This window comes from Passer montanus, unplaced genomic scaffold (genome assembly GCF_014805655.1).
Source record: "Passer montanus isolate IOZ18808 unplaced genomic scaffold, ASM1480565v1 scaffold18, whole genome shotgun sequence".
Lineage (NCBI taxonomy): Eukaryota > Metazoa > Chordata > Aves > Passeriformes > Passeridae > Passer > Passer montanus.
Genome location: NW_024365381.1, coordinates 18330364 through 18346974, shown reverse-complemented (window position 1 = coordinate 18346974; position 16611 = coordinate 18330364). Strand labels below are relative to the sequence as shown.

General features: G+C 42.6%; 1 protein-coding gene across 12 annotated transcripts in view; it reads right to left on the bottom strand.

Annotated features, from left to right (window-relative positions):
- NRXN3 (neurexin 3) overlaps positions 1–8286 on the bottom strand; it is a 920037-nt gene extending 911751 nt beyond the window's left edge. For 10 of the 12 annotated variants that reach the window (XM_039705053.1, XM_039705055.1, XM_039705049.1 and 7 more), the window contains exon 1: positions 7049–7757. In XM_039705053.1, coding sequence (XP_039560987.1) covers positions 7049–7757 — 709 coding nt within the window. Of the gene's footprint in view, positions 1–7048 lie in introns of all 12 variants that reach the window. The other 2 variants (XM_039705065.1, XM_039705064.1) reach the window with 2 other exon arrangements.
- Between the last annotated feature and the right edge of the window lie 8325 nt (positions 8287–16611).

The following is a 16611-nucleotide window of genomic DNA, read 5'->3' as shown; positions in this document are numbered from 1 at the left end:
TAAAAAAACTGACTACCAAACCAGGTCATTCTACTGGGTGTTCATGCATTATCATTTACTTGTCATGCTGAGATATTTACATGTCTCTATCACTGTCATACAGAAGCATATGGGATTCTTAACACCTGGAGTATAGGAAGCCCCACTGGCTACATATTTCAGATATAGAAACTGAGACACAGGGGGTAACCAGGTACATATCCTCTGCAAAGAAAGGTCAATTGATTCAGTCTTGAGTCCTTCAGTCTGCCAGCAAATCACTCCAGGGACACAGAAAGACTGTAGCAGAAATGGAAATCAGTCTCTGAGGTGCTAACACTCTTATGACCAGACCATTCAAGTTCTGCTGCCCTGCTCCACTTCCTTTATACGTTATACCTTGGTCTCTTTTCAGAATAATGAGGTGAACAAGTGTACATGCAGGCTGGGCCTGGAGAGCTGACACAGCATAACTGGCAAAGGTGTCAGTAGCACAGAATTTGAATCCAATGTACTCAGGTCTCAGTCCCGTTTCACAGCAAACACATTCAAATACAAATGAGTTCTGCTTCAAGTAGATTCTGACATCCAGAGTCCTTCCTATCCCCCCAACATCTACTTCTCTCAGCCCTTGGGCTGTTTTGCACCCAGTTGTCAGCTCCTGGACCTGTTTACAGATGGAGAAAGGGCAACTGCTTTGCTCTGCAGGGTGGGTTTACAATGGCAGTGAACCTGTCTGCAATGAAGGATTGTGCAAGATACACACATACACCAGAAGTTACACTGCTGTTTTTGGACAGCAATAACATTGCAGTTGCCTTGCTTTCCATAGGGAGAGAAAAAAGCTTTTCTGTCAATCAAGTTCAAAGTCGGTCAGCAAAGAAACAATTAAAATTAGAAGTGAAATTAGAAGTTAGCCAAGGACAGGTGGCCATTCTACCATTTTATCACATGGATTACCACCTTCTCCTGCACCAGGGAGCACTCAGTGCTGATGCTGACGTGCAGAGGCTCGTCTTCTTTGAGTTCACAGTGTCCACTGGACAGATGTGCTCCTCCTCCAATTCTCTCCCTGGAGCTTTGTGGCGTCATTTCCAACATCCTCAAGGTGTCTGGGAGGATTATTGCCCTCCACTTTTCACCAAAACATAACAAAAATTACCTTGTGGCAAATGCCCTGCTCACCTTCTTACCAGAATAAGGATGAAAGCAACAGCTACAGCATGTGCCTTGCTTGGGGCTGTATTTACTGCTGATTGACCTTCATGACAAGCTGCCTAGCTTAGCAGAAGCCTGTACAGTAATATTAAATCAACTCTTCCCCCCACTTTTATTTTTTAATGGCAAAACCAAAGGAAAATGAACCCTTCTTCAGAAATCAAGTTGGAAATCCCTGCATTGGAAAGAGAAATTTCTGACTTTGCTCACCTTCACATAATTATTACTAGTTACTTTAATTTTGATCTTTATTTAGTAATGCCCAAAAATTCCCGTTTAGATCCAGGCTGTGCACACTTCGGGACAGAACAGGAGCCAGCAGGTTGATCTATGGGCTCACAGAGAATGATGGTATCCAAATTCCATCTAGATTTAGTCCTGCAGAAGCTTGGTCATCACATTCTCTTTGCAAGAGCTAAGAACTCTTCTTTTATTCTATCAGGCAGGTAAAACAAATATGGAGCAGCTACTATAAACAGTGTATATAAGCTATGGTTTACACTTCTATAACATTTTATAAAGGAACATTTTCATCCTGAGGCTTTTTTCCCCTGAGTTCACTTTTCTCCGTGCCCACAAATTATTGTCACTCTTCACCAGTTCCACCTTACACCAAGTAGCAATCTCCTTTGTACCCAACCACCACCTGCTTCACTTTATCAGAGGAAATGTCCAAGCTTCACCTAACTGAGGGGTTTAACATCTCTTTTACCCAAGGTCTGTAGCTGACCCGCAATCCAGCAGAAAAGGATTATAGCCCCATAGTCATCTATAATACAAGAGAGGGAAGCTACAAGAATATAGCTGTCAGCATACATTGCAGCCAGACTATTTGAATCAATGGCACTCACCATACAGGGTCCTGCAATCTCCCTGCAGCTCCCCTGCTTTTAAAGCAGAGGAGTCTAGCAAACAAATCCAGCTAGCTGTGGGAAGGGTTTGCTTAGTCCACACTTAGGGAGGGGGGTCCTTGCCATCTTCTGTGAAAGAGTATGTAGTATCTAAATTTAAATCCTGTGGCTCCTGCACAGTTTTAATATTTATCATTAAGAATAAGAAATGGTGCCTAAACTCCACCTTGAAGTTTTAAAGCATTTTATAAACATTAATACCTGAACACATCATCCTTCTCTGGTGCTCATCTGGCATTGCATTAAAAAAATTGCAACCAGACTGGAAAAAATATTATAATTTTAAATCCAACAAAAGGAACTTAAACCAGGAAGAATGGAGCAAGCAAAAGAGATGGGGGAAACTGAATTGCTGCAAAATGAAGTATGGGCAAAGTTCTTACCAGCTTTCTGCCCAATCACCAGTGCTGTGACATAAGATGTGACATAAAACAGCAGATTTGCCCCTTGCAATATTTACTCCACAAACCTTGGAGATAATCAATTCTAGATTTTTGCACTGATGAGTGAAGATCTGGGTCCATCCAAAGCATGTGCCAGAACTGCCTGCTGTCCTCTAGAACAGCAGAACACACGACCAAATGGAGGGTCTGCAACTGTTTATTGCTGGTGAATTCAACAACCAATTTATATTCATCTATCAAGGAACATGCAAGTAGAAGCAAATATTATGGTCATGTTCATTTGTTTCTGATTACAAAATGTATGTAAATGTATATGCAAATTAAGCGCAAGCATCAGGCTCATGGCAAAGTGCCAACCTATTCTTTAGTGTTGCGAAGGTTGGGGTGGCTGGCAGGGAGATACAATGACTGCAAGCGAGGCTGGGCAGTGCCTTCAGATACAGCCAAGGCTGGGCTGCTCCGAAGGGGCAGGAAGAGGATAAATCCTGCAGTAACTTGCCACTTTAAACGAAGCTGAGGGGCTATAGAAAAATCTGTTCCCGATGCAGTTAGAAGTGTGATAATTACAGAGCAATGGGCTCCTCTGTCATTCAGCAGGCAGCATCCCCAGGAAATCTTGCTCTGTAATCAAGGGAAGAGCTGCAATCAAGCCCGTATTCAGCCTTCGTTTAGAAACAGCCCCTGCAGGCAACACAAAGGCTTCAGCATGGTGCTTTGTGAAGTTGGTGATCAACGTCTTGGTTCTGCAACTACAAGCAGAGTTAATGCATTTCTAAGCACATCTTCTGTGCACCTTTCCTCAGAAAGTCCAGAAGGAGTCTTGGAAGAAGGGTGAGGGTTTAGGCCAAAATACACTTGTACAAGCAGTGTTGCATTCACACTATCCACTTTTGTGAGCTCACTCTTAACACAGCAGTGTCAGAGAAAGAATATTTCTTGCAGACTGACAGCGTGGTCCTGAATGAGCAGATATGAATAACCTCATCTGGCTTCTACAGCACCTCAGCTTGAAAAATTTGCATGGGGAAGGGCTTTCTTGGGTTTTTTCTCCAGAAAGATGAATGTATCTGTGATGATCAAATTCTACAGGAACCTCATTCTCTTGGCAGCATCCTGATTCCACAGGGACTGATGAGGTTTATGAGAGGGAAAGATGTCTCTGAGTTCAGCTTTCATGTCTAATGCCACCATTGCCCAGAAACATACAAACTAATAGCTACTCAAATCAGCTATCCTTTGTAACCTACAGAGCTGTCAGATTCAGTGAACCAGTTTATTTCAACTGCAATTAAAATAGTCTCACATTTTATTCCACACAGTCAAACTTCCCAAAGTGAACATATTTCCACTCCCACTGTACAAACTCAGACACAGAAACTGTACCTGCTCAGCTACCACGTGTAGGGCATGTGACTGCCATAGTGTACACAATCCTACTAACTCTGGGTGCACATGAAGTGCCAACATTTTTTTTGCACATTGGGAGCACATTCTGGACAGCATTCACAGTTTCATCTCAGTATGGAATGGTTGTTCTCTGTTGATATCCATTATAACTGGAACTGCACTTGGAGTTACAGTAGCCTATAATACTGTAAATGGAGCTTCATTCCATCATAGTACAGAAACAGCAGGTTCTGCTCTCTACTTCTTCTATCTCTGGCCACAAAATAAATGAGTTTGCTATGGTTATACCATCTGCAGACATAGGTATCTGTCAATAGCCAAGTAATGGCCTGGACACTGTCAAGAGAACTCATTATTAAAAAGGTACACATTACATTTAGCTGTTCAAACAGAACTGGTTATTGATCGGACCCATCAGTTCCCAGTAAGAGAGCCAACTCTGATGATGAAATGAAAATATGCACATAGACTACAGATTAGTAAATACTGTAATGGAGTGAAAGTTCCCTCCCCAAAAAGGCAATTGTTGATATCCGGCTGAGACCAATCTTTTTCAAAAGTGAGACTGGGAATAAAATAATCATGTTACTTCTGCATATATCCAGAGGCATGATAAAGATACAAAAGGGAACAGTTCTCACAACAAACATCTCCATCTCTTGGGGGAAAAAAGCAAACAAAGAAAATACAAGTTGTTTAATGGCCAATCAAGCCACAAGCAGGAAGAGCCTGTAACCAGTTCTGCCATTCATGCCACATCCTACTGTTTATCAGTGGAGATTCTGCCACACTTGCAGAATTGAAAGACAACATCTTGCGCTTTTCAAAATCAGACAAAAAGGTAGCTATACTTAATTTGGTTCCTGGTTTTTTCTTGCCACTTTTCTTTGTCTGCTTGTTTCCACTTACTAAACAGCCTTTTCTTTTGGTTTTCCCATTCATCTGCACAGACACTGTAACCTTTTTTTTCAATGACAGTATTTAACACACAGAAATCACCACTGCTACAGCATAAAGGAGGCAGAAAACAAGGCTGATTATAAAATTATAACATAAACCAAATATACAGCATTTAGTAAAATACGAGAAAACAAGAAAAACCAAGCAAGGTAGTGACTGTGGAAATCTCTACATTTGATCCACTGGAAAAGTTCTTCGCACACCATCTTCTCTGAGAGTGAAAAGACCCCAGCTAACAGTGAGTTAAAAGTGTTTGCTTAAGAAGGCACATTGTGACAAACTTCTTTGCTCACCCTTAACAGCAGGTTGGGCTGGAAACTGATGAATCACTATAGGAAACAAACAGCAACGGTGACTCACGGCTTCAAACAGTAACAATAGCATTGCTTTATCCGTGGTGTCTACAATAAAAATATCCCTGGATTCATTAGAAGATGTATTTCAGATTGTTCCACCCAGCCAGGAAATGCAGAAAGTCCACCCTCTGAGCCCTGGTTAGAGTTCTTGCAATTGCCCCACAGGTACCTGGAATTCCTGCTCACTTGCAGTACTTTCTCAAGTGGTTCACTGAAAACCATATGCTATTGATGTCTTGAGCAGCTCCCGAGGAGTCTGGATCCATTAGCCCAGCAGTAGACAGAGCCTTACGTCTGCATGTTTCAGGGTCCACATACCTGTGTGGCTCTTGCAATCTTCTGTCACCACAGCATTTAGACCTGAGGTGTGTTTGCTCCATAAGCATAGGAGGATCAGGCTGGTGGCTGAGCTCCTGAACTGCCTGGTCACAACCAGGATTCTGTCCAGCCCCACGTAATTCATGGCTCAACAGTTCTGGCTCATTAATGGTTTGGACTAATCAGGTCGGAGCAAATAGCCAGGAAGAATTCTGTGTTCAACACTTCACAGGCTCACACCTCCTGTCAAAGGCTAATGTACTGAATTATTTGGATATAAAGCCAAATTTTCTATTATTATTAAAATCACCCTAAAATTAATGCACATATGAATGCTATGCTTATTTTCCAAACCTTCCCTTCCTATAAAAACATGTTTGCTTCTCCACCTAAATGCAGACTGCAAATGTGGAGCTGCAGGGCTTTTTACTTAGATAGCAACAGTATATAAGGACTGTTTTCACCACATTTCACATTGTACAGGCTAAGCTCTGGTTAATCTAGTTTCATCACCAAAAGAACTGAACAAATAGTAACTGTGAAAATATATTATTGCAAATATTTCCATTTCGACAAATTTTGAGGTTGGGGTTTTTTCTTCCCTTGAGATTGGACACTTCTTGTCCAGGTTTCATCTTTGTTTCAATCTCAAACTGTGGTGTTTAAAGCCAAATGTCATAAACAATGTTGTGATGAGATTCTCAAAGTCACACAGGGTTTTTCAGTTGACTTAAGTCTCCTGTACATACAAAATCAATTACCATCACAATTGCTAAAAACCCAAGGAAAAATCTGAAATACACTTCATCATGTAGTTTGCATGACTTAAAACTCTCAAACACAAATTCAAAAAGAGAGTACCAAACAATGAGGAAACATTCAAACCCCTCTTCCCTTTGCAACACTGAGATCAATTTTAAAAAACAATTTAAGCAATTTAATCAAGGATGCTAAAAAAATTAAGGTGCCATTCAGTGATTAGTATGCAAGCAATTGAAGGGAAGCATGGGGCTTCCACAAGCTAGCAACTGCTAACATCAAATAAGTATACAATGTCCTGTCAATCAGTTATGTTAGTGATACATATATATATTTATATATATACATACATATGGCTCCTGTTTGCTGACATTCACTCAGTTTTCAGGGACTACTGGAAAAAGCCAGTCATTTATTTTGCCAACATTAACCTAAGGTACTTCTTAGTTTTATTTACCACTGTTCTCTACCCTTATTAATAAGTTGCTGCTGATGATGATGAAAATCTCTCCATGTTACAAGTGCAGCATCCTTTCAGAAAGACACTTTGTTGCAGTTGCTCATGCTCTTTATCTACTCCCATTTAATGACTTCTATTTGGAAAAAGAATGGTGGAACTTGAATTGCTTTGACAACCATCAGCAGGAATAACAACTCTGTCATATCCCTGTTAAACAACAAATTAACTCTTTGGATTGTGTAAAGGTCAATGAGAAGCAGGGAAGTATTCTCTTACCTTCAGAACACAGCTTGCCAGCATATCCAGTGGCTGAGCAGTCACAGTGTGGCTCGCCATCCAGAAGGAAGCAAGTGCCACCATTTTCACAGGGGTTTTCTGAGCAAAGTCCTTCCATTTCCAGTCGGACCCCTTGACTGCCCAGGAGCTGCGGCTCAGAATTGCCATATTTAAGATCCAGGATAAATCCTTGAAATGGAGGCTCACTCAGAACACCATCAAGAGTCAAGGCAGCAGGACGAATGTCCAGCGGGACCCCACCAATGAAAAGGTCACTGACGATATTCATATGCTGGCGCTGCGGACGCACCTCGCCCGGCTTGGCCTCCCCGTCCAGCACGAGCACGGTCCGAAGGTGATTGCGGCTGACCATCAGGAAGTGCCAGCTGCTGTCGTTCACCTGCTTGTCTGTGGTGACTGTCGTCTCCGCACAGTCCACACTGAACTGCAGCTGGATGCGCCCATCAACCAGGGACACACAGAGGAAGTCACAGACACCACCATCATCAAAATAGAGAAGCAGCCCAGCAGAGACATTGGTCTTGAACTGGAAGCTGAGTTCGCTCCTTGTGCTGGCATCCCAGCGGAGGTAGCGGGCCCACTGGTTGGGGATGCCCATGAACTCCAGACCCAAACAGAGACCCAGCAAGGAGCCCAGGAGCAAACTCACCTTCAAGGTGAAGTAGATAGAATGCAGAGTGAAGCCCATTGTTTCAAGAATCTGCTCTTCCCTAGGAGAAAAAAAGAAGCCACACTACTGGAAGGAGAACCCCAGCAGTCAACACCAAATGTTAAATCCAAAAGGAAGAGAAGAAGAGCAGAGAGAGTGACAGAGAACAGGTGAGTAAGTGGAAAGTGAGCAAGGGGCAGTGTCTCCTCCCAAGGAAAGATCTCAATTATCCTTAGGAACCAGAGGCTTTTATCTCAGAAGTACAGGATACATGAAGTGACTTCTCCAGATGGTGTACTTCTCTGAAGGGTAAAATAACCTACAGTGATTTGTTTTAGTAGAACACAAAGGTGACACTGGTGTTCCAGGAGGAAGGAAAGGGAGAGCCAAAGCCCAAGCCTAAAATTCTTGTTTTCTAGAAGTGATGACAATATTTACGGAGATGGCAGTGAGATAGAAGAGAGAGTGAATTCATAACGCACGTGAACTTCAAGAGGGCAAAAATAAAGTCAATCTTCATGATGCACTGGTGGATACCCAGCCCATAATTCACTGCTTGGCACTCACGGAGCTTGCAGGACCTGTGGGGTCAAGACAAAAAAAGAAAGGGATAAGTTAATCTTACTGCTCACCATATCTTTACTAGAAAGCTTACTAATATCCTGTCCAATAACTTATTTACATTTTTTGGTACTCTGGACACTTCTGCATGCTTGCAATTGGCTGTACAGGTCTCAAAAGCAGCAAGAATATCTTCATCCTCAAAACTAAGGGGCCAAAATAGAGAACTCACCAAGTCATCTGTACACATAACAACAATGAGCAATATAAAAATACACCAAATTATTTAACTCCCTTGATGGATGCAACTTCATTGACTTTACTGGGAAATGGTGCTGGAGCTTTCCCAATAACAATTGTCTCTCCATGAAAATGCTTAGGGCAAAGACCAGAGTTCCTTAGAGTTTAAAAGCTGGTAAGGGCAAGAGACACCACTATCCAAACTTCCTATTCCATTGCTTACATTATGCTTCCTAGCGCACCAAGGAAGGATTAGAGAATACAGCCTTGCTGTCAGCCTGTCACACAATAGCTGTTTTTACTTTACATGTCTTGCATACTTCAGAGACTCTACCATGGACCTCTGCAACCTGGAAACATGTGTTATACAAATTATTTATAGCAACCTGCAGCTTAGATGATAGCAAACTTGTAGCTTAGATGATAAGAACTGTCAAAGCTCTTAACCACTTACCCTGGTCTAGTGGTTTGGCAAAAACGCCAAATTCATCCCTAATTAAGAGCAAAGAACTCCACTGCCTTCAATGAGTTACTTCTGTTAACACCAGGATTTAAGTCACTTCTGCATACTTGCATGTGGGTGACTGTATGCCTGGTGTAGGAGGATGTTTTAAGTGACAAGTAAAGGCAGCACAAAGCTAGGCTCATTCTTTGAAAATTCTACCCAAGAAGAAAGTAAGTCTTCTATTAACACAGGTGTTTGCTCACAAAGAGGGGCTGGACACAAGAACAGCTCTGGGAATGCCTAACATTAGCATTGATACAAATCAGGAAAGGAGATGATAAGAATCAAGGCCTTCAGCCTCACAGAAGCCAGCATGAACACAGCTTCCACAAACTGGAACACATATTGTCAGGCAGTATTTGCTTGGGAAAAGTGTTTTGTGCTGTGAACCATGAGAGTTGCTCACAACAGATGCCTTGCAACCCCATCATCCATCTTGCTGTGAAGGAGAAGGCACACAGACACTGCACAAGTGGTCAGTGCTGGAAAGTTTCTGTTTGGTAGGGATAGAGGTTGAGCTGGAGGAGAATCACTAGGAAACAGAGGGGAGAGTTCACACAGTCACATGCTCACCTGCCTCAGGGACCGGCAGAAGCCATAAGTCTCCAGAGCTGTCAGCCTGACAAATTTAGCCAGCACAAAAAACAAGTCACTTAGAAAACAAAAGGGATCAATTAAAAGAAAACCCGCAAGCTGGAGAGAAATGTGAGCTTTCAGTACCCAGTGGAAACCAGGCCTGTTCCCTGCAGCTGCCTGAGTAAAGCATGTTAGCTAAACTGCTATAAACACAAATAAAATCAAGTCAAAACCAGAGGGAAGATAATTCCTTTTAATTGTTAACAGCTTGGCTGAGGAAAATAGAAGGTGGGAAAAGGAGGTGTTAGGAGAGGTGTAAAATGAACAAAGAATTAAACACAGAATCCAATTCCTCATTTCATTTGTCTTCCCAATAATCACAATTGGGATTAGGATTGTTCACGAAGTTGTGTTGGCTAAGTTAAGTTCAGTTCATGGGGGTTCTGGGGGTTCTGAAAAATGGATTGGGGAAAAAAAATTATGTGGTTCTTGTCCATTTACCTTTCTTCTCTATGGTCTCTGGAGAATCCACTAAAATAGCCCACGATTTATGGAGAAGAATAGAGTGAGAGAAAGGTAAGAGAGAAAGTGATGACCCAAGCCTGGAATTACTGATGAGATGGAAATAGGAACATCATAATGTGTGTAAATTAGCCAGTGATGTGCTTCCAGCAGCTCGCAGCTTCCTGGGCCATTTATTACCACCATGGCAAAATTCACTACTCCATCAGACAGCTCTGTGCTCAGCCTGAGCTGAGAAGGGCAACAAGCCCAGCATGGCAGCAACCATCCACAGAGACCCCAATGCAGCAGGGCTCATATCCCACCTTTAAATTCTCCTGGGCAGGGTAGATTGCACCATCTGCATCAAAAGCATCCCTCAGTCTTATACTCTTCTTTTCCTGTTTTAGAAGACCAACACTTTGATAAGCAGTGAAAGATGCTGTAAATCACAGCAGCAGGTGTGAACACTGTAGATAACCACAGATGAGATACCTATGTCCACACACAGTTCAAACTCCTGTCTGAAAACCTATCTCTCCCAATCCCAGGATGCTGAAATTCTGTTTTACACAAACAAATCCCAGCCTCCATGGATCACTTCAATCCTTGGGATATTTCAAAGGTACAATAATGGGAGTAGGCTACCTGTGGGGTGCAAATTTCTGTAATGATACCAGTTCATTAGGGGAGGACAAAAGGCATAGCCAACAAGGGAAACCAGACAGAAATGTTTAAACAAGAATAGCAGTCTTGACTGAGGGAAGCCAAGGCAATTCTTTCTGTTTTGATCGAGAGAAGCCAAGGTAATCCCTTTCTAGCTGTTTTGAAAGAAGACAGTGCCAGCTCTGTCTCAGAAGAGGAAAACAATGCAAAAAAACATGAAATATAGGTGTCATTGCTGGGTGCTTCATTGCCCTTTAGACACTGCAGCTCAGATTTTGGGAAGGCTGCCCACACCCAACCACTAGCAGGCTAGGGCCATCTGTGACTCCCCCAGAGCTCTGTCAGTGCACGTCAGTCCTGACTCATGGTGCTTCCCATTACTCCAGTTTCATGTCTCACACAGTTAAGTCTGTGAGAACAAATCCTACCACAGCAGCAGGGTCTTCAAGAAGAGCTCAGAAGACCCAGTACCCTTTATATCAGGAGGCAGGATCTGAATTCCAGCCTTGAGAGAGTAAATCCTGACACACCAATTCTGTGCCTCACCCATTCCCACAGTGATTCTCCAAGACATGCTGAGAATGAATAATTTTCTGCTCTTACCATTTTATTTTTAGCATAAATACTACCCTAGCAGCCTCATACAGCATACTGCTACCATAGCAATACATCACAGCTTGGGACAAAAGCTACAGAATCCTGGAGTATTGTCTTACATATTCTCGATCTCTGAGAAATCTCATTGTCATGGCATGACCACATCTTGCATAAAAAAGGACTTCATGATGGACAGCAGCAAGCAAGTTCCCTCCACTGCACTTCCAACAGCTTGTGCCACCTCCCTGGCCCACCTGAGAGCTGCAATGACAAGGAACCTGCACACTGAGCAGACAGCTCAGCATCTCACACACGCCAAGCCCAGAGCAGGAAACACCCCCACCTGCAGTACTGAAATGTCCCACTCACAGGGCCCACAGAGCTGCACAAGTTCCCCGGCCAGGGAGGGAGGCAGCCCCACCGCAGCGCCAAGGGAAGGCGAGTGCCGCCTGACCAGCACACACCTTCCCAAACTCGACAGCAGTGTGTTAATGCCAGGTCACAGCCATCTGCTCAGCAGCCCACGGAGGGGGTCTAGCCCTTGCTTTGAAGTGGCTCTCAACCACTTATCAGCTGTATGCGGAGAGTGAGTGACATTATCTAATTGCCAACTAATTTCCATAATTACTGACTGGCACACTCTCTATGCCGGGTTAATATCTTTGCAAATGTCTTGAAACGCACCTGCTTAGGAAAGGGGGTGAGAAGCTGCTGCTTTGCAGCTTATTTACCCAATTGTACAGAAAGGTTGCAGGGTTTGTCACTCCCTGTCCTCCCTCCTCCACTACCTTCCTCTCTGGCTGCTAATTGCCTGGGGATGGACTTACTTGTATTTGAAAGTGTAATTCTCAGCAGAAAAAATAACAGAGATTAATTCAAAGACAGGCTGGCTTCCCTTGCAAACCCCTGCCTCAGCAGCCCAGTGCAAACCTGTGTAAGTCCTGTTATTCCACTTCAGGATTCTGGACAAAATCCCACTGACACACTGATGGGAAAAGTTTACAGTCCACCAGTCTGACATTCTCTTCCACAACCAGAACTATTCACTATGCCACAGTTTGTCCAGAAGAAAAAATATACATTGGTCACCTAAAATCCATCTATTTAATACCCCATGTGAACTCACTTTTGTCCTTACCTTCACTCTAAAACAAGAAAAATCCAATTGTTTTCTTTATTCCCCAAGCCCTAATGAAGCAGCGGAGTTTCAGGAAGGAGTAAACAGGATCCTAATTTGGCTCTGCATCCACGTGTCTTCCCTCAATTGGCACAAAGCACAGCAATCAAATCATTACAGCTCTATGACATATGCTGCTCAAAATGATACAGTAAACTTTACCCTCAATAACTGATATTAAAAGTCCAGTATACTAGCAGAGAGAAATGGGGAATTCATAGTATTTATTCACTCATCTAGTTCGGAACAACAGGCTCCTTTTGGTTAATGCTTTGAAATCTTTCTGCCTGATCTATCCCCAGCTGAACTGTGGCAAAAGACAAAGGGTCAAAGAATTTAAAAAAATAACCCTTCCAATAAAAAATGCAGATGTGAAAACTGTGAGTTGCTACAATGGAACACAGAAATCCTCCCATCACACAACATCCTCAGCAAGGATGCATGCAGGGATGTTTACAGTGAACGGAGAGGGGACATGGAGGGTTTGAAATTCATGAGACTAGAGAAAACTGCAGGGGCTAATTTAGTTTTTAATTCCTCTAGCAGCATTTGCATCTTAGTAATAAATCTGGACACTGCCTCATACCCTTGCTGGGATGGAGAGGACTCTGGTGTGGTGCCAGGGAAGCTGAGCTGAAAGAACTAGGATGAAGATAGAGACAGAGAACTTCTATCTTCTTTCAATTCCATGATTCTTTTACCAAGGGAGATTTCAGTGGCACTACAGCTCAGACAGGTCAAAGATAAGGCAAGATGGGCTCTGCTCAGTGAAGAGGCTGGAAGTGAGGTCAAAAATAGGGCTTTTGCTTTGCAAAGAGCTGAACACACCTAGGTTCTGCTGAACTTGGCAGAACTTCATGGGATGCAGCATTTACATGACTGGCTGGCTGGGTGTAAGGAGAGAAGCAGTGATGTTTCAGGCTTTATCTTAGATGGAGAGATATGTGCATATGAAAACCAGCATCTTAAAATTAGGAACTGAGGGTGACATGGAGCACCTGTTGACCTCTTCTGCATGGTTTTCAGGGATATAGTACTGATGCCAGTCTCTTACAGCACTGTGAAACCACACATTCCTTTGCCCTACTCCAAGCCCAAGTAGAAGACTTATTCTTCCATTTTCTTTGGAACTTTGCACTACTGATATACTTTGCAAGCTTAACTTTTTCCATTCTTGAAAACTGATATTGAGTTACTTAATTCTTACCTAAACTCAGCATTGAGCTCCCCAGGAGACAGCTACAAATAAACTGTATCAAGCAAAAAGCAAGAAAATGGGGTATGGAGTTGCAATTCAAGAGTGTCCTCTTGAAGTAAGAAAAAAGTAGACTATAAAGCTAAATTAGTTTGTCTTTGCTTTGCTGTAGTGGATGAGTATATACACATGCATTCACCATCAATTGTAACCTGTAGGCAGGTGGCTGGTTGGTTTCCTGATACCTGGGCATGTGATTTGCAGTCAGTTTAAGCCCACTGCCCTTCTCATTCCTAGTGCTTCCCTGGGGAAGGCAAGAATGACTGCTTATGGCCAACCTTGGAACTCACCTCCAGAAACACTGTGTAATACCCAAACTAGGCACCTATGCATGGGAGAGCTGAACTCACCTGCACTAGCAAGTCATACAGTTGAAATGCCACCAGGAACCTCAGAAGGGATGTGAGCAAACCAGTAAAGTGTTTAGTTCAATAAAGAGCATGAGACCATGGCAGCACAGCCCCACTCCAGACTTATCAGGCTGGAAAGTCATCTGACGGCTGAAAGAGTTACCATTTTATCATAACTACCCCTCATGTTTTTACCTCCTGGGCCTATTTAAACAAACTTAACTCAGAACCAGAGCTCTACAAACTATCCTGGAAAAATAAGGGTTAAAAAAGCCTCAAGGGACATTGTGACTCCCTTCTTAAACACTCTCACCGCCCCACAGAGGAGGCCATCTAGTCCATGAGAGTGACCTTTAACTAGCCTACCTAGCCCGGGCTCAGCATGAATGCAATTTACAGACCATTTCAGCTCTCCAGCTTTCTTAACACAAAGAAGAAAAATCAAAACCCAAGCACAATGGGAAAGAAAGAAAGAGAGAGGGAAAATAACCCTGCAGAGCAATCATGTCTGGGGCTGCTCTGATGGCTTTCTGTTCCCTTCCAGGACACAGAAATGACTCCCAGTGTGTTAATTACCCCCATTACCACAAACTCTCCACTAACAAGGAGCAGCTAAAAGGAAGCGTTGGCAGCAGCTGAGCAGTTATTGCTCTGTACTGCCACGAAGGAGAAACCAGACTCCCCCATCTCAGAGCTGGTACTAACCAGGAGAGCGATTTCTGCAAAACTCAACAGCCTTTATTGTAATTCCCATGGCAGCTGCACTGGGAACACTGGCCTTACCTCAATTCCACCATCGTTAAAAGAGAACAAAGAATACCTGCTTTTCTAAAGACTCTGAAGTTCAACAGTTGGAGAGCTCCAAATCAGTATCATTTATTTCACTCCTTCTGTAGATGGTCTGTCTCCATCCCCCACGTCCTCTCCTTTCTGTCATCAAAAAGCTTGGACAGATCTGTAGTATTGTTTATTCTACCAGATCCTAATACACCTAATGCAGTCAGTAACCATACACAGCTCAGCAGGGAAAGTTAGTGGGGAATTTGGTAGTATCACAGTGCCGGCATTATTGATAAAGGCAATACTTCTTCCAGAAGTGTACAGTATTGCCATTTTGTTTTAATACATGCATACATAGTATTTCCATTTTCTTTTAATCAAGTCTTTTGAAAATGTGCTTATCGTTACCAAAAACCAAAGTTTGAGCACATCACTAATGCCTGAAAATAAGGCTGCTTCCAAGATTTTCCTAAGACTAACAGTGCAGAACAGGCTTACTTTCCCCTCCAAATTTATTTGATACGACAGACACAGACCAGCACTAGACAGTCCTCAAAGGGGACACACAACTGGAGTGGGGGGGGGACTCCTGACTTCAAAGCAACAGGAAAAAAGTCACTGATCCACTGCTTTCTCAGTTACCTGATTTTAGAAAAAGATACAAAGCACAAAATCAACAACCAAATAAAACAAATGGCCAGCATACTAAGTAACCCTACTAATACCTTGCTCTTCCTAGCGGTCTGTCTACCCACCTGCCTTTCCTTTGCACATGTATTTTAAGTTCTTCAGCAGCAAGAATATTTTCTGTTCTGTTTGACAGAGTCTAGCACAACATAGTCAAGAACAGAGTTATGAAGCACTACACATGTACACATTAATAACTGTGATTTTATGTACTTGAACTAGCACTAAAATGCCTTTATTTTCCAGCTGATGTATAACACTTTCTTAAAAATAAAAAAGGAAAAAGAAAAGCTTAAAAGGACTATCAGAATGACTATAATAAGAACAAAATTTTAGCTCACTTTTGTTTTACTTACAGATCATAGTCAATTCACACTTTATTTAACATATTTTATACTCCTGGACCTATTTTCAGTAAATCAGAGCAGTCTACATGTTTTTAAATGTTGTGACAGTATATTGTAAAGGCAGAAGCAATCAAATTTGTTACTGTACTAAAAACATAGCATGTATAGAGGGGGACACTGAACCTGGCCAGATTTTCCTGTCATTAGTATGGCCAGTAATTAATTTAGATCATTCTCTTAGTCTGCTGGCTCACAGAAAAATAAGCACCATCCACTTTAAAAGGAAATAAAGTGCTCATGGACATCTTGACATCTACAGTGGATTTTCCCATTATGTAACATGTTATCACTCTCTAATAAGTGAACTCAGTTCTCTGAAGTTTTATTGCAACTTAGGAATCCCATGCAAAAAATCTATACTCAGCTTCCCACAAAGCAAACGCAAATACCTAAAGGTAGCAAACAGATGTGAGAAGCTGTCCAGAGTACAGGCAATGCCCTCAGTTCCTAAGCTCTTCAAACAGCTGAGGTTCCATTTACAATGGAAATGCCTTTCAGGGAGCCCAGTGAAACACTGGAACTGAGGAGTGGGTGACCTGTATGCACCCAGCTCTCACACTGCCTGATGCTGACCAACACAGGGAGCTGGCA